Genomic DNA, 18,905 nt, shown 5'->3' with positions numbered 1-18,905 from the left:
ATATCTATTTATTAGAACTGTAGAATAATAGAGAAACAAACGAAATATCGGTTTTAATTTATTTAATTATGTATTTGTTTGTTTATTAATTAACAAATAAAGTATTACTTATTAATAAAATATAAATTATAAAATTATGCATTATGTCCAAGGACTGTCGAGTATAAGACTTGGATACTTTTTCTTATATTTAAGACCAGTGACAAGAGTTGAGCTCTTAGGAAATGCCGTTTTTCCGTTAAACTTGGTATCTGTATCTGGATGAAATCTGTTATATTCATACTGAATATGTAGATTTGGTGGTAAATCGATATTTTTATTTGCATCTAACGGTAGAGTTGTGTCTATCTGAGTCTGATAAAACTTTCTCAAATCTCCTGCGGTAAAAAAATTTATCATTATTATTATTATTATTATTATAGTATAAGAAAAATAAAATTTAAAATTTAATTGTTTACCGATAGTTTGTATGTTAAATAATATTGAATTTGGAATATGACATTTGAATTCATCTGCACAAATGCTGAACAGCTTAAATCTCAGATCAAGATCCTTTAATTCTGTAAAATCATTCTCTGACAGTCCTTGATCTTTACAAATTTTGTCGAGCTTCTCGGATGCATCTTTTGGCGGCTCATAAGGTTTTAGGGGCCGAAGAAATCTGTCAATAATTAAATTTAAATGTATCAAGTATAATGTTAATTATTATATGATTAAATTAACTAGTTGTTTTTTTGTTACTACTTAAAATTTGTTATATTGTATTGAAAAGTTCAATTCACGTTATGTTTAAGTCTACTCATTTGCGATATTTTAAGTTTACAATTCATTAAAATAAATTTTTAAATTTTTTATTGAATTTAAAAAATAATTATTATGCAAGTGACAGTGACTTAGATACAGAATTGACAGTAACAGCAAGAGTATAGTGGAAATTTTTAATAAATTTATGCTTGATAATATTTAATTAAATTACTGTTAGGTAAAAATAAAAAAATATATATATATATTATGGAGTAGAAAAAAAAAAGGCAATGTACAAGATTGTCAATATTTTTTTTTATATACTGGTCTGTCTACAGCTACGGTTAACACCAACATCCCCGCCCCTGAAATATCAAAGCTTCTGCGTATAAGTGCTAAAAGTCAACGGGAGAGAATTTGGAGGGGGTGGGTCTTCAAAATGGCCGTGGTTTTCACAGCCCGAATGAGTTAAACGTCGGTACGACTTATCTCATGGTTATTTTATTATTAAATTACCTGTGTTTAATAGACGAAAAAAAATAAAAAATAAAATAATCAACAAAAAATATTATGTATTAAATATTGTTTTAAAAAACTCACCCTCGAGTTGAAAGTGACTTTTCATTCCACTCCCATTTGCCTTTGATTGTGGATTGTTTTTGTTTTTGCTTGGCCCTGTTAGCTTTGCATCTTACGACATCATGACGTACTGGCGCCTTCAGTCATTATTATTTAATTTGTGTTAGTGACAGTGTACATAAACAGTATACAATTATATATTTATTTATTTTATAAATACGATAAGACATAATATGAAATCGTATTGATTTTAAATAATAAATAATTATTTAAAAATATGTAATAATTAAAATAATGAAAATAACAAACCGTTATTAGAGCAAGTAGTGAATTTTTAGACGAGTGTGGAGTTGCAAGAGAGCCATGCCTGATCTGCCTGATGAACGCCGCCATGTTGATTGACGATTGAATTTTATTATTTACGCTAATGGAGTTTACGGGTACTTAAGGTACTTTAACAGCAGCAAGTGCAGTGATTTTATATGATAATAATATATAAAACGTAATATTTATAATATTAAAAAGTGATATATAAGTTTATCAAGTGAGTAGTATGGATAATTTTGTAGTTCCGTAAAAGTTGTGTGTAAATTTTTTTGCTTTTTCGAGTTGGTGTCTTATAGACATGATATAAATATAGTGATTTAAAGTTTTAAGATTATGTCGTATAGCTGGCGCAAGAGTAGTTTTAGTAGTGAATAGTCTGGCTGGCCTCCCGTCTGGTGTCTGGTGGTGTCTGGTATTGCTTGTTGTGCTCAGTGCAATCCGCCATTTTACAGTCGCCATTGAAAGGTGAAAATCCATTTAAATGTTGATTAATAATATATTTGTTGTGGACGAATAATTTGTCCAATAATTAAGTTGGTGTGGAAAGTGTGTGGGTTTATTGAGGAGTTTAACAACAAGTGATAAAACGTCGTGTACGATGGAGAAGCCATGACGCACCCGTCGCATCAGACTAACGGAGCCAGCTTGGAGGATTGCCACACGAATTTCTTCGCACTGGTGGGTACTACCAGTGTATTACCACTGGATTTTTTTTTAACAACTCATATCTAACTTATGACATTACCATGCTTTATTTTTTTTATTTATTTATTCCCCATTTTTTATACATATCTTCCCTTTAATTAAAAAATACATATTATTGTTTTACATTATACTTTATCTACATAATATACCATATTTTATTCTAAAACACTAATTATAATTCTTTGTTATCTATATATCTATCTATTGCCAAATCAAACGTCGTCTACCTACACAGTATCTTGTCTTTAGTTGATTTACTTTAAGGCGTTGTTTTTCATTGCTTTTCATTCCTTTTCATGGCTTTTCATTGCTTTCAATTTCTCTTCGTAGCGGCATCCTGGACCCTAAAAGTCAATTTCTTCTTTTAGGATTTTATTTAACCAATTGGTTAAGCTCTCTCACGCTTTCTCATGTCATTATTCCTACGTAAAACCACTAAAAAATCAAATCAAAAAAAAAATAATAATGAAATAAAACGGGCTTAAAAAAAGGAGAGAAAAAGAAAAAGAAAGACAGAAGGACTTGCAAGCGAAAGATTCTCTAGAGATGTGTACAATATATTCCTACACATACATATATAGACGTAGCAGCATATACATTACATACATTTACGTAGCTATGCGTGTATATATATATATATACGTGGAAAGAAAGAGCGAGATAGAGATAGAGAGAGAGAGAAAGAAAGAAATATACAGTAACGGTGGCGGCGACTGTTTGTGTATCGACTGTGTGCTTCGTTCGAATAGAGTTGCTGCTTATACACGTTAAGTCTATACTAGAATTCACGTCCATAGAAAGAATTTCGAGATGACTCGCAATGCATTTATGTGTCAGATTCACCTAATTTTTAATTCATCAGTCATCATACTCTGGTGTTGTTATTAATATTATTATTGTTGATTATAATTACTGATCAGAAATTAAAAAAAAAATAATAATAATAATAATAAAAGATAAATCGCCGTGACCTCAGATTAGTAAAGCGAGAAAGAAAGAAAAAAATTGGAGGATCTCTTGTTCTACTTGTATCTCTCCTTTCCTCCTCTTTCCAGGATAGGAGGGAAATAGCGGACGTCGTCACACCACTGTTGTCCGTTACTCTGTAATATCAGACTTTACTTTCGCCTGCTCATAGATTCCTACTACTCCAACTTGTTATTATTGTTTTTTTTTTTCGTTTTTCTTTTATTTACTATACTATGCTGTTGGATTACATTTAAAAGTTGCACTTTTATATTGCATACGCACATCCACACAAATAAACAAATTCATCATCCAATAGCATTGTCCTTTTTTGGTCTATAAATCTACTACGTACTTTTATTTTTTCAAAGTTTTTATTAAATTAACAAAATTTAAATGTATACACGTTTCGTTACTGTATCATGATGCATTTATTTGTTATTAACCTGTTTTATTATATACTTTCTGTTATCTAATAAAGATTAAATTGCTTGTTAAGTAATCGATAAATTAATGATAAATGTAATGAGGAAGGCAAGTTATAAAGCAATAAAATTTTTATTTAGATTGTGGATGATTTAAAATATAATTTTTGTTAATGCCGCTAAAGAAAATGGAGCAAACCGCTAGGTGAAAGCCTAAACTTTAAGTGGAGATGGAATATTTGAAAGTATTGTAGAAATGCCGGTATTTTTTTATTTAAATAAAGGATATTTGTGAAAACTACTATAAAATATTAATTTACTAATGTTAACTAAATACTTTTTAGGTATGTAGAATTAGGGGAAAAAAAAGTGTTAGAAATATAAAATTAAAAAAAATAAAATATGTAATGTAGTCACGCGGGTTAACTTGCACACCGTCTTGCTCATGTATTGATCAACGTGAAGCTTGACAAACCATCATACAGTGTAACTTGACATCTCTTTTTTATTCCCCTCTCTTATACACTTATGCTCTTTACCCTTTTACGTTTTTAGTTTATTTTTATAAATAAAATACACGCATACATTTAAATGCATATTGTGCAGCATTTAAAAATTTAATACTATTCTAAATAGCTTTGTTTAAAGTTGTTGAGGTCACAATAATCATGACACAATGTGTATTAAATTAACTAATACAAATGAGGAGTCGCATAACCGTGTTTTATTCAGTAGTAATCTTACAACATACAATACAATACAATACAATACAATACCAATGTAAACCCACGTGAAACTCAGTAAGATAAGTACCGACACTACTACTGTCGTCATAAACTACTTGATAGCTTAAGTTATGAGAGAGCTTTCAATGACAAGTGAGTAGTAGTTGCCTCCTCAGGAGTTGAGAATATAAAAAAACAGAAAAGAAAACAAATCAAGTGTAGGGTCCATGTAACAGGTGCCATTATCTTTTTAACGTCACTTAGAAATTTTAATCCTCTGCTGTTTTTTACTTTTTTTTTTTTTATTATAATTATAATTTTGATCATGACCTTTAATAATAAAATAATATTATTTTGATTGGTAATTATAAATATTATTATATTTACAGACGGATCTATGCGGGATAAAATGGCGGAAACTCGTGTGGGGCGAGATGGCCGGTGGATCCGTGGGTACCCCCCTTGAAGATCCAGTATTGTCGAGCTTTTCGCGTTGTCTAGCAGGCGATATACTCTGTGTGTGGCGACGGGTGGCGGCCACACCGGCAATGGGTACTTCTGGTACAGGCGCAATATTTGACATGGGAATAGCACCTTCGCCTGCACCACCACCTTTATCACTGTCCGCTGCCAAGGAGCTCTGGATCTTTTGGTATGGAGAGGAACCCGATTTATCGGGTCTTATCTCACCAGAGCTTATTGCTTGCCGTAAGTTTTTATTTATTTTTTAGATTTATCATATGTATATTGTCTTGGTTACGTGAGTTATCGATTGTGTTTGACAAAACCACGTGTCTTTCGGCCAATCGGACGATGACTCGTAACTACACAAGCTTTATTTAAAAAATATTTTACTTTTATTATTTAAACTATTGATATAAATGTCATAATAATTGAATATAATAAACAGAGAGTGAGCAAGGCTCTTGGGAAAGCGGTCTCTCGTATGAATGCCGCTCGTTACTCTTCAAGGCTCTTCATAATCTTATTGAACGTTGTTTACTGTCTCGTGACTTTGTTCGCCTTGGAAAATGGTTCGTTCAGCCTTATGACGGTTTCGAGAAACATCGTTGCAACAGGTAAAATAATTTATCACTATATACAATGAAAAAAATAATAATCACAGTAATAATTAAAAATAAATTTTATTTATTGATTTTTTTTTTTTTTTACAGCAGTCATTTGTCATTTTCTTTTGCATTTTTCGTGCACGGTGACAGTACTGTTTGTGCAAGTGTTGATGTTAGGCAACATCCTGCTGTACGATATCTCACGAGAGCTTGTCTTCAACGTACACAGGCATCTCAAACTGACGCTAAAGGTAATTCAACTTTTAAATTATATAATTTTATTAGTTTTAAAGATATTAAAAAAAAAAAATAATAATAATGAAAATTTTGTTGACCATTTTTACAGTAATTCTTGCTCCGTATGGGCTTGCTGGTACTCTAATAGGACAATCGAGTCGTATCGATTCACAATTCCTTGATGAGTGGAAGCATTTTTATCCAATAAACAATAACAACATTGAACCCGGTCTTCCACCTTTCGTGGAGGTACTTGTTGGTGCCGTAAGGATGCGATATCCATCATGCTATGTTCTCGTTACTGACATGGATGATGTGCCTGTTGAATTGCCACCTTCACCTCCTTATAGTCCAGCAGCGGCAGCTAATTATGACTATCCAAATTACATTCAAGGTGAAACAAAACCATCGACTGAATTACCTGAACGTGTTTGGGCCGAGTGTATACTTGGATCATCATCTTTATCCACTTCCAAAACAAATGAATCTTCCGTAGAGCTTGGTACCTGGACGTTTATTGATCCAACTCAAAAGTCTTCCTGCTTGTGTTCTAAGTAAGTTCTACAATTAACAAAATTTAATATTTAACATTATTTTTTTTTCTTAATTGTTATGAAAATAAATTACAATCATTCTTTATTTCAAAGCATTATAAACTGTCATATATAGTAATTACTATTATTATTATCTTGAGCTAATTTATTTTTATCAATGTTGCATTTGTTTTTTAATTATTAAGAATAAGCATGATTGTAAATAAGCCATAGTCTTTTTCATATATATATATATATATATACAGTTATTATTTATCAAATCAAAAATACGTATGTCAATTTAGAATTTTTATTGTTATGTGTCCGAAAAAATACTACTATCAAATAAATATAAATTTGCATCGAAAAATGGTTTTAGAATTAGAAGCATTCTCTTGCGTGACGTTTTTTTTTTATTTTTTTTTTTATTTATACTTTTATGAATGTTAAAATTGTACTTTTAAAATTTTTTTTACTTGGTAAAATAGTTATTGTTTATTTTTTTAACGTCACATTATCGCATGTAAACCCATATCTCGATGATGAATCTATATAAAAATATAAACACTTTTATGATATTATTATTATTATATCATTTATAAACTAATTAATGTTTATTACCTGATTGGGAACAATAAATAGAAAAAATAGAAAAAAAAAAAAATTACGAGAGGTTGAAAACGCATCGGTTACAGGTGCACAACCCCCGGGGGTTGGAAGAGTCTGGCTTCCTCTCAAAATCAGAGGGAGAGAGTTGATAAAAGTGGACGACGGGCTGTCGTACCTTTCCATCGACGCTCTACCATTCCGTGGGATGCTTCTTGTCCCTCTGTTCTTGCTAATGCCCCCAGGTGGGTATTTTTCCCCCCAATTTTTTTTTTATATTTAAAAATAATCAATAAATTCGTAATCACATCCATTTATCGTAAATCACGCGCAACAACATAATAATAATAAAGTCGAATAATATAATTAATATTACATTTATAATTAAAATGCATTAATAATGATTATTAAATTTATTTATTTTCTTCTCTATTAAAAATCCACAATTATCATAAATATTAAAAATAATATCGTTGTAACTCACAATTCTATTTTAAAAATATCTTAAGTACTAATTGGGGTTTTTTTTTCTTCATATCATTTAATAAACTGCTGCATGTCAATATAGTTTGTGAATTCTTCAAGCATGATAACTCATTCTAGTTATTTTTCAGGTGGTAGGATGAATGTCGTTTTAGCTTTTAAAAGTAATTTATTTATATGTAAAAATACACACACACAAACACATACATGATCATTCTAATATAATTAATTATCATCGCTTAATTACCAAAATCATATTCATTTAGATTTTAAAATGATAATAACATCGTATTATTAATTGTTGAATTATATTTTAAATTTGATTAATATTTAATTATTTTAATTGTTATCATCTAGGTCGATTTCAAATAGAAACAATGATGCACCTAATACACCTCCTGAAGGTCCACCCTCTTATTCTCGAGGACCTCCGACTGGTGGTGATTGTCCTCCAGTACCATCGGTTGGTTCACCAAGCTCACCAGCACCTTCACCACTTCCAACACCTCATTCTGAACCGGCATCTGTACCACCGTCGGTGGATCCAACGATGCCAACGTTGAGTCCTCAACCACCGTCAAGTCATCCCAATGCAGCTCCATCATTAACATCATTACATGGATCTAAATCAGTCTCGTCAACCAGCTGCAATGCTAGTAGTAATAATAACAACAACAGTAATAACAATAATAATAGCAGCAATATCAGTACGAGCAACACTACCAGCAGTAACAATAATAATAATAATAATAATAATAATAATAACAACAACAACAATACCACCAGCAATAATAATAATAATAATCATAATAATAATAGTAATAGTAATAATAATAATAACAACAATAATAATAGTAGTTGTAATAATAATCAAGTTGTAAATATGGTAACTGAAACAACGTTAAAGCGACCAATACTCTCATCGAGAGAATATGAAGGTGCACTTTTAGAAGATGAACCTCCACTTTCTTGGCTATATGATTATTCAACTCAAGAGGCTTGGCTTAATCATCCAGTTAAAAGATTTAAACCATCTCCACCAGTTGGTTCACTTCATCAACGTGGTAATAATTTGTATACCGTAACAAATTCACCGACAAATCAGCAGCCACAAATAACAAAATTAGAAATAAAACAAGAACCAGGTGTAGTTTTGGTTAGTATTTATAATAATAAAAAAAAATTTTGTATGTTAATAAAATTTATGTTGATAATAATGTGGATTTTTTTAAAATTATTTTTTCAGGGTGACTGTGCAGGAACTGGTGAAAGACGAAATGGTGACAGAGAAGGTGAAGAAAATGAACGTGTAAGAGAAGAAAGTGAAAGAAATAGAAATGATCCTTATGAATTTGATGTAGCTGGAGATGAGGAAAATGGTAGTGGTGAACATGGTGTAGTTGGTGCAGATGGTTTAAGACGACCACGTGATGAACCACCAAACTCGGGTTCTCTATTTACCAGCGAAGGTCTTCAAGTATCTTATAAAGATCTTGATCAGATATTTGATAATTCAGATCCTGATACATCAAGTGATGAAACAAATTTAAATCAACTTCAAGTGCAAACACCACCAGGTTCAAATAAATCTGGTGGAATGCATGAAGATACTCGTATTGACAGTATAACTAAACAAAATAATCGTGGTGTAGGTGTTCTTCGTCCTGAAGAATTATCGAAAATGTTTCCAACACCACCCTCATTGGAACATAATCCAGTAGCATCACCTTGTCAGTTAAATGATGTACCAATCGATCAAACTGAACTTACAGCACCTCAAAGATCACTTCGTCATGCTCCAGACATTTATCCAAATATGGGATCACCTTCAGAAGAACCAATTGAAGACTGGTCTTATGTTTTTAAACCACCGACAATTTGTAAACTTGTCGGGTCATCAAAATATGCACCATTAAATAATTTACCCAGCCAATTTCTGCCATCTATTACACTGCCTCCACATTGCGTATATAGACCTTCTTGGCAGTGCAATAATAATAATTCTACAAATAATTCAAACAGTAGTAGTAATGAAAAAAATACATTACATTCATCATCATCATCGTCATCATCATCATCTGTACCCCCATCAAAATCTGTTAATAATACTCAACAGGATCAACAGCAAGAACAATCACGGCATCAAGATCAACAGGCGCAGCCACAACAACAACAACAACAACAACTATCGCAACAGCAGCATCATCATCATCAGCAGCAGCAGCAGCAACAACAACAACAGCAGCAACAACAACCATCATTACCACCACCTCCACAGCAACAACAACAACAACATCACCACCACCAACAGCAGCAACAGCAATTGACAACAATATCTCATCAACAGCAATTATGTCCTTCGAGTCCTAATCCCAATAATGTTAGTAATCTTTATCGAGCGGCAGCAGGAAGACCTCCACCTCCCCCTTATGATCAACCAAGTCCTGCAACTTCAACAACTTCATCATATTTAAATAAAAATATAAATAGTATTGATGCAGATACACCGGGTCCAATACGTGCACCAGAATCAAATTCTTTAGTAGTAAATATACTTCTTGGTGATACTGTTCTTAATATATTTCGTGATCATAATTTTGATAGCTGCAGTCTTTGTGTTTGCAATTACGGTCAAAAAGTTGTTGGTAATATAAAAGGAGCTGATGCTGTTTATTTAGCTGGTGCATGGACAAGTGGTAGTGGTTTATTTCAAGATGAAGAACAAATAAGGTGCAATTGTGGTTTTAGTGCAGTGGTATATCGTCGATTGGCTCATCAAGCAGGATTGTTTTATGAAGATGAAATGGAAATAACAGGTATTGCTGAGGATCCATCTGAAAAGAAAAAAGGATCACTTGTTGCAGTAGTATCAGGAAGTGGTGGTGGTGGTGGTGCTGGTGCTGGTGCTACTACTGCTACTGCTACTACTGATAATAATAATAAACAATCTGGTTCTGAAGAACTTGATGTTATCACTTCAAGTGTATTAGAGCTTCTTCGTGAACAATGTGCAATTATTCAAAGTTCGGCTAGTAGTTTATATCGAGCTGCTAAAGAATACGCAGCTAATAGAAATAATAATAATAATATAATTAATAATAATAATAATAGTAATAATTTAAATGTTGTACCAACTCTTAATACATTAGAATTTAATGATGGTAATGAAGTGTCTTTAATTGCATTAGAACAAGGTAAATTAATAGATGGTGGTAATTCTGTTGAAAGAACATTAAGAATGGTTGGTGTACATCGATGGGGATTTATAAAAGCTCGTGGTCCACAGTGTAGTGGTGATATTCTTCGTATGATGCGTACACTTCAACCATTACTTCAAGATGCAGTACAAAAAAAATGTACTACAAGAATGTGGGAAGCACCATATACAGTTACTGGTCCATTAACTTGGAGACAATTTCATCGTCTTGCTGGTCGTGGTACTGAGGATAGATGTGAACCACAACCAATACCAGCTTTAGTTGTTGGATATGACAGAGATTGGTTGTCATTATCACCTTATGCTCTTAGTTATTGGGAAAAATTATTATTAGAACCATATGCTGGACCACGTGATGTTGCTTATGTTGTTTTGGCGCCTGACAGTGAAACAATAGTTAATAAAGTTAAATACTTTTTTCGTGAATTATCAACGACATATGAAATTTGTCGATTAGGAAAACATACACCAATAACAAAAACATGCCGTGATGGTATAATGCGTGTTGGTAAATCATCATGTCAAAAATGGTCTAAGCAACCATTAGTTGATGATTGGTTTAAATTATTAGGTGAAAATTCAATGGGTGAACAATTAAGGCTTTATGCGCAAGTCTGTAGTAATCGACTAGCACCATATTTAACTCAAGTTATTCAAGATCGTAGTCTACTAGATCCTGATTCAAATAATCACAAACAACAATCACAACATTCACATCATCAACAACAATCACAATCACCATCTGTACCACCAGCTGAATCAATGCCAGGAACACCAGACGGTACTGGTACTAATACTAATACTGTTAGTGTTAATATTAAAACAGAACCTGCTGTTGGTGAAAATGAAACAGCTCCAAGTGAAACACCATTATCAAATACAACACCAAATGCTAATTCAACAATGGGTAATGTTACACCGGCTATTCCGCCTTCTTCACCTTCAAATACATCAATAAATCCTAATACTAATTCATCATCAATAAATCCTAATACTAATTCGTCAATAGCTATTAAAACAGAACCTGGTTCGTCAAATCCAATGACAACGACGTCGATTAATACAACGACAAATACGTCAACTGTATCATCATCAATTGGATCAACAACTAATACGACAACCTCAACAACGACAACTATTGGACCGGATGAGGAAGAAATTGAACCTCCATCAATTGTTGTTTATATTGTTGAACCATTTTCAATGGGTGGTCCTGAAAATTCAGATCGCCGGCGATTAGCCATTCTTGCACTTTTAAGAGCATATTCAACTGCACTCAATGCTATGCCCGAAAATTTAAGATCTAATATTAATGTCCAGGTAATTATTGCTATTATTATCATTATAAATATATACATAATAATAATTATTATTATTATTAATATTTACAGCTAATATCGCTGGAAAGTATAGTAGAATTAGGACGAGCACGTGAACGGCGGAAAATTCAAGATGAAATGCGTTCATTGGCATTAAATGTATATCTCCAAGGTAGACGGCTATTAAATCATAATTCAACAGTTAAAAGTCTTACCGGTTTTGGTACTGCTGCAGCAGCTGATATTTTCCTTAAAAATAAAGATGTAATTATTATTATTATTGTTATTATTATTAATAAATTTGAGAAAAGTTAAGTAATAATATATTTAATATTTATAATTTTCAGGACCGAAATAAAGCGGCTTATCGTTTATACACACCGGCGTATGTACTTGCGCCATTACGATCAAAGAGTGAAGCACCTGAGTCTTTTGGTATTGCCGGTCCAGAAGAGTGTGCTGTTATGTATCTTAGTTATTGCTTGAGTGAAGATCAGTCACAATTACTTGCAGTTGCGACTGATGATCGTGGTGAAATTTCAGAATCTGTCACTATAAATATTCATGTGCCAAATCGTAAAAGAAGAAAACGTGCATCTGCTCGACGTATTGGACTGCAAAAACTTATGGACTTTATACTTGGTGTCATGTCACAAGGCGTAAGTTGTTTTTATTATTATTATTATTATTATTATTATATTTGATTTAATAAATTATTATTATATTAATAGGTGCAACCATGGAGGCTAGTTGTAGGTAGAGTTGGTCGAATAGGTCACGGTGAATTAAAAAGTTGGGGCTGGCTCCTTTCTCGAAAATCACTTTTAAAAGCTTCTAAACATTTAAAAGAACTTTGTGGTCAATGCGATCTCTTATATCCATCCGCCGCACCATGTGTGTTAAGTGCTTGTCTTGTATCACTTGAGCCCGATTCAACGCTTCGGTTAATGGCTGATCAGTTTACACCCGATTCAAGATTTAGTCAAGCATCTGTTAATTGTCAACTCTCAACACCCCAAGATGTCACTTGTACTCATATACTTGTCTTTCCGACTTCAGCTACGACACAAGTAATTTCAATTCAATATAATAAAGTAATTATTTATTTTTTAAATAATAATAATAATAACAATAAATTTTTTTTTTATATAGTCATCACAAACAGCATTTCAAGAGCAGCATATAAATGGACCTGAGCTTGGTGACGATGAATTATTTTCAGCACTAAATGATGACATGCCTGAAGGTATGGAGGGTATGGGAGACTTTAACGATATTTTTAATGTTTGGCCTGAGGCTAGTGCGGGTGGTGGACAAAGTCCTGGTAACAGTCCTCATAGACCAGAAGGTTCACCTATGGGCGGTGACGGAGGTGGTTCTGGTATGGGAAATCATGACGGGCCTGGTAGTCCATTCCCATGCAGCAGTACACCAAGGGTATGTCTTATTATTTTTATTTCTAAACAAAAAAAAAAAAACATTTATAATAATAATAATTAAATGACGGGTATTATGTTAGACTGCAAACGCTGATCAAACGGAAGACGTAGCAAATCTTCACTTACAACCATTGGCTCTTGGTTATTTGGTATCTACAGCACCATTAGGCCGTATGCCATCTTGGTTCTGGTCAACGTGTCCACATCTTGAAGGTGTATGTCCGGCATTTTTGAAAAACGCTCTTCATCTACACAGTCCAGCCATACAACAAAATAGCGATGATATACTTCAGCAACAGAGTGCATTAACAGCTCATCCTCTTGATTCACAATATACTACAGATGTATTGAGGTATATATTTTTATTAATTAAACACAAAAAAAAAAGTAATTAAATTTTTGATTATTATATTTGTTTGTTTGTTATATAGATATGTGCTGGAAGGATACAACGCTTTATCTTGGCTTGCAGTAGATGCAAATACCAAGGATCGACTTTCTTGCTTACCGGTACACGTTCAAGTGCTAATGCAACTTTATCACATAAATGCAGCCCTCGTTTGACCCAGACCCACTCCCCTTGTGGTGCTTTATGCACACCTCTCTCATGCACTCATTACCGTAATATCTAATAACATTCGGGGGTTTATGGGCACAATTATATTCATACGCCCTTATCTTATTAAATTGTACTTTGATGTCGACAATTGTTAACGTAACAATTCGACTGATTCTCTATTGAATCTTCAATGACAATTACAATCACTATCTATATATTTATTAAAACAACAACTAAAATAATGAGAAAAACAAAAAAAAAAAAACGTAAAAAAACAAAAAAAAAAGACAACTTGAATGATATTTCAATTATTAGAGTACTCTTTGTATCGATATTATTATTATTATTTTTATTTTTTATTTTCTAAATTATCTTTGTATACTACTGTATTTCTGTTACAGTTAGAGGAGGGAGGTCGTATGATAAATATCGAATATATTAAATAATAGTAATATTATTATTATTATGAAACAAGAGAGAAGAGGGGGAAAAAAGGAGGAAAGTGTACGCATAATAATTTGCTAAAATTGTTGTCTCGTCGTTAATTTAGATAGTTCAATTTGAATGAGAAAATGAAAAAAATAAAAAAAAATATAATAATAATAATAATAATAATAATAATAATAATAATAATAATAATAATAATAGGGTTACACAATTCAAGTGTTTTTAATTGTAAATTGAATTTTTGTACAAAGCTTTTAATTATTATTAGTGACAAAGTAATATAACATATATTACGTTATTTTTTAATTTTGTATAGATAAATAATTTTAAAAATTGATATTGAAAAAAAGGAATGTGCAAGACACTATAAATGTGTTATTAAGGTCTTGACGTCTTGACATTCTTTTTATTAAAACTCCCATAAGTCTCTCCCGTATTTTATTTTTTTTTTCTTTTTTTTTTCTTTTCTTTTTATTAATTAAATTTAATTTTTTGATTGTATAGAAGCCCCGTGGTAGATCAAAAATACAAATTTAAAAAAATAAATAAATATATTGTATTAATAATATAACAATGATATTCAAACATTTATAATAACTATTAGAAATAATAATTATAATAATAATAATAATAATAATTCGTGAGGCAAGTAGATCTATGCCTATGATCTTTTGTTATAAAATAAATTTTCCAAAGAAAAAATAATTATTTGGAAGGGGCCTAGTCATGTTGGCTAAAAATTTTTGACGAACAAAAGAAAAAAAAAATGAAAAAGTAAATAAGTTAAAAATTAATAAACGTTTTATTCATAATAGATTACCTTTATTATAACAATAAAAATAATAATAATAATTTTAATTGTGTAAAATATTAATTATTTTAAAATAATTTATTATCGTAATCTTTAATTACCGATGATACTAGACAATTATAAGTGGAAAAAATACAGTGATCATTAGATATGAAATGACATGGGGAAAAAAAAAAAGAGAAACACAGAAAGAGAGAGAGAGATAAATTTTTTCCTCCGCACTTTTTATTCCACGAAAAATCTAGAACAATAAGGAATTATATAAAGAAATATGAAAAACTGGAGCATGTTTATTTATTCGAGGGCTAAGATATAAAATTGCGTCAGTTGAATAGTACAAAATATTACTTGTACATAGAAAAAAATCATTATCCCCAAACAGTTGGTTTATTTATTCATAAAATCGCCCTCACTCACTTTGTATCTATAGTATTTATTACTTGGGTAGTTATTATTATTGGGATTATTATATTACAATTATTATAAATATTTTATGTGTTTTTTATTATTATTATTTTTTTTTTTTATCTTAATTCAATGGTAATACGTGCAAAAATGTCTCTTAACTATATAAATAGGCATTGACACAAAATTATTATAATTATTTATTTTATTTCATTTTTTTCAAGTGAAATATTTGCGGCTATTTATTTAATATTTTTTTTTTCTTCCGACTCTTTTATATTATTGTTCCCTGTGCGCCGCAGGAGTTTTTTTTTCCATTGTACTTCGATACTTCTAAAACCAATTAAAAAAAAAAAAAACTTAAGATTTAAAATTTATCACGTTTAACGTGAAAAATTGTTGTAATTATTATTATTAGCAGCTGACTAGCATAAAGTTTTCAATGGGTTTTTTTTTGTTTTGTTCAATTCACTGTTAACATTGATGAAAACAGTATGTTTAAATGACCACTCTTGTAGTTATTAATGAATTATTTAAGACTAGGATTGTATAATGGTAATTGTCGGTTCCACAGACGGTGATATTGTCTGAATTTCTTGAACCTTATGGGTGATACCGTATGGTCTTAAATGATAAATCAAGTACTCTAACACATACATCATATTTGGCGAAACGTAGTGAAACGACACAGCACTATCTGAGCAACAATCTAAACCATCTTTAGTGTCATAATATATATATTTCCAATACCAAAAACTTTTGTCAACATGATTAGGTATCAAATGATGTTCTGGTACAAATGGAAAGAATCTTCCTCTTCCATGAGGATCTCGTGTGTCCATGGCTTTTACTCCAGCATTTTCTAAACATTTACCCATTTCAACGTCTTCAGCACCACCATGATCTTGACGACACTTGGTATTATCAGGTAATGCATCGTTGATAAATTTTTTTAAACCTTCTTTACTAAGTACATAACCAGCTCCACCACTCATGTATCCTTGTTTTACAAATGGCTTGAAACGGCAACCAAAATACAACGGAGATGATGGATCGTACGACGATAACATGTATCGTAAATTTTCTACTATCACGTATCTATAATATTAATTAATAAAAATATTATTATTATTATTACTTGTATAAATTGCATGATACTTACGTATCATCATCAGCTTTCATAAACCAGTCGGCTTCGTCTTTATAATTTTCATAAGCGTATTTAAACGCCTCTTTGGTTTTAGCCCATAAATTATCACGGCCTTCTTTTACTGATAAAACTACAGTTGGTAAAGTTAAATCTTAAATAATAAATAAATAGTAAGTAAGTAAATATTTAAATATTAAATATTAAATAAATAAAAATATAACATTACCTTCTGCTGAACTCATAAATAAAAGAATATTACAACGTTTACCCCACGTTGCCTTAACATGACGTGCTTTAGTTTGATGATTTTTGGGATTAGTCATTACCCAACATAAAACCCGAATTTTTTTAGCCATTTCTTGAGCAACTTTATCTTCACCTTTGTGAAAATCTTCATCATTTCCATGAAAATTAACTTCTACATTAGGTCCTAACTGGAATAAATATTTAAATTAACTTGTTAATACCAGGTGTTTAATAAATAATAAATCTGCTTACCTCATTATCAAGCTCTGAATAATGATGAGGATCTCTAAGACTAGACCTGCCTGGCATCCAACTTAACATATGTGGCACATCTTTGGTTGCTGTGATTAAAAGACACGCTGAGAAAAATCCAAATATCATTCCTGTTGCTAATGTCAATACAAAACGTCGACCACCACAGTGACCTAATTATTATTATCATTATTAAAATTATTACAATGATAATAAATAGAAGAGAAAAAAAAAAAAAAAAACTTACTATTTAAACCAGGAATCCTTTGCTGAACCATTATGTAAGAATTAGGACTACTAAGCTGTGTGAGGTAGCTTTTACTAAGCATATGGTTTTTATAATATTAATTTTATTTATTTTTTTCTTTACTTTATCTATCATTCAAAAATTTCATACATTTATCGATTTCTTTTTTTAACACCATCTTAAATTTCTAAAACATAAAGAAATATAATCTATTAATATTAGAACAAAAGTTACTCATCAACGCAATGTTTAAATTGAATAAGAGAATTCACGTAATCTAAAAGTGATAACTGATAAGATATTTCCTCTTATGTTCTCAATTATTATTATCGTTTTCGTCAACGACTTTGTTTAATTTTAATTTACTAAATGATGTATATTTAAATTATATCAATTTGAATAAAATATAATTTTTTAAATAAAAACTCTGACGAATAAATTACACGGCTGAGGAATAAAAATAAAAAAATGAATACACCCGTACAGCTTAATTGCTTAAATAATTCATTTTTTTAGTTAATCAAATTTATGAAATTACATTATTTTCCATACAACTATATACTTATCTTAATTATTGCAATAAATTAAAATTGAAAGATATAAATTAAAAAAAAAAAAAAAAAAAAAAAAAAATAGTATTTTTTTTAATAGCACAATAGGTAAATAAAATATTAACTGTACTAAAAATTGATTGAAAATAAATTACCCATGCTACATGTCGAATAAAACCATAATGTTTTTTATACGATGACACAAACACATATATGTATACTATAATAATTCCGTGAGTGAAATAACAGTTTCGTTGTTGTATAAGTTTTTATAGTTGCTATTATTATTATTATAAATATATTTTTGCGCTACTGAAATATTAAATTAATGACAATAAATAATAATATGCAAAAGGATTGTGATTTTAATAAGCAGAATAGCTAATGACATACGCCAAACTGATAAACGTCATCATGCAATGCTAGATAATAAATATAATGAATAATAATAATAATAATATTAAAAATTAAAATAAATAACAAATGAGAAAAAAATACATACATGCACAAAACAATTGTTTTCAGTTAGCATACACAGTGTCATATTTTTTTTCTGGTAGTGTGACTATCGCAAAATCGTAAAATCGCAAAACACTAAAAAATGACTTAGCCTTTGCTAAACAATTATTTTTTTTTCACATCTATTAATCATCGGCGTCGTCGTTCGTTCGTTGAGTCGTTGATCGTTTATAATGATATTGCTTTAAATTCTCCATCTCCATGCTTATATTTGCTTATGTTATACTTCTGTAGTTTTTTATTCTGTATAAATGTATAATTTGTATTGACTGTATTGCTTGTATAAATGTACAAGTAAATACATGTACGGATGTACGTATGTGTAATTACAAACGGGTATTCT

General features: G+C 30.7%; 3 protein-coding genes across 8 annotated transcripts; 1 reads left to right on the top strand and 2 right to left on the bottom strand.

Annotated features, from left to right (window-relative positions):
- Positions 1-47: 47 nt before the first annotated feature.
- Positions 48-1,957, bottom strand: LOC130664871 (uncharacterized). Its single transcript, XM_057465041.1, has 4 exons — positions 1,633-1,957; positions 1,345-1,460; positions 459-661; positions 48-377 (listed from the first exon to the last, which is right to left on the bottom strand). The coding sequence occupies exons 1-4, from the start codon at positions 1,714-1,716 to the stop codon at positions 142-144; spliced, it is 639 nt and encodes a 212-aa protein (XP_057321024.1). The 5' UTR covers positions 1,717-1,957; the 3' UTR covers positions 48-141.
- On the top strand, positions 1,849-15,681 carry LOC130664854 (mediator of RNA polymerase II transcription subunit 13). 3 transcript variants are annotated; one of them, XM_057464996.1, is made up of 14 exons: positions 1,849-2,328; positions 4,861-5,179; positions 5,382-5,550; positions 5,650-5,792; positions 5,888-6,332; positions 7,007-7,162; positions 7,758-8,556; positions 8,647-11,937; positions 12,009-12,200; positions 12,284-12,595; positions 12,668-13,006; positions 13,089-13,373; positions 13,456-13,727; positions 13,807-15,681. In XM_057464996.1, the coding sequence occupies exons 1-14, from the start codon at positions 2,260-2,262 to the stop codon at positions 13,937-13,939; spliced, it is 6,924 nt and encodes a 2,307-aa protein (XP_057320979.1). In that variant the 5' UTR covers positions 1,849-2,259; the 3' UTR covers positions 13,940-15,681. The 3 variants fall into 3 exon arrangements, with proteins under 3 accessions (XP_057320979.1, XP_057320978.1, XP_057320980.1); XM_057464995.1 differs by having other exon boundaries at positions 5,647-5,792; XM_057464997.1 differs by lacking the exon at positions 7,007-7,162 and having other exon boundaries at positions 5,647-5,792.
- Positions 15,319-18,872, bottom strand: LOC130664867 (glycoprotein-N-acetylgalactosamine 3-beta-galactosyltransferase 1-like). 4 transcript variants are annotated; one of them, XM_057465032.1, is made up of 7 exons: positions 18,546-18,871; positions 18,199-18,355; positions 17,493-17,679; positions 17,246-17,418; positions 16,974-17,181; positions 16,760-16,898; positions 15,319-16,695 (listed from the first exon to the last, which is right to left on the bottom strand). In XM_057465032.1, exons 3-7 carry the CDS (start codon positions 17,572-17,574, stop codon positions 16,137-16,139), a joined length of 1,161 nt encoding a protein of 386 aa, XP_057321015.1. In that variant the 5' UTR covers positions 17,575-17,679; positions 18,199-18,355; positions 18,546-18,871; the 3' UTR covers positions 15,319-16,136. The 4 variants fall into 4 exon arrangements, with proteins under 4 accessions (XP_057321015.1, XP_057321017.1, XP_057321018.1 ...); XM_057465034.1 differs by lacking the exon at positions 18,199-18,355 and having other exon boundaries at positions 18,578-18,872; XM_057465035.1 differs by lacking the exon at positions 18,199-18,355 and having other exon boundaries at positions 18,683-18,872.
- Positions 18,873-18,905: the final 33 nt, after the last annotated feature.

Source organism: Microplitis mediator, chromosome 3, assembly GCF_029852145.1.
Source record: "Microplitis mediator isolate UGA2020A chromosome 3, iyMicMedi2.1, whole genome shotgun sequence".
Lineage (NCBI taxonomy): Eukaryota > Metazoa > Arthropoda > Insecta > Hymenoptera > Braconidae > Microplitis > Microplitis mediator.
The sequence above is the reverse complement of the archived record's forward strand: the minus strand, read 5'-3'. Positions and strand labels throughout refer to the sequence as shown.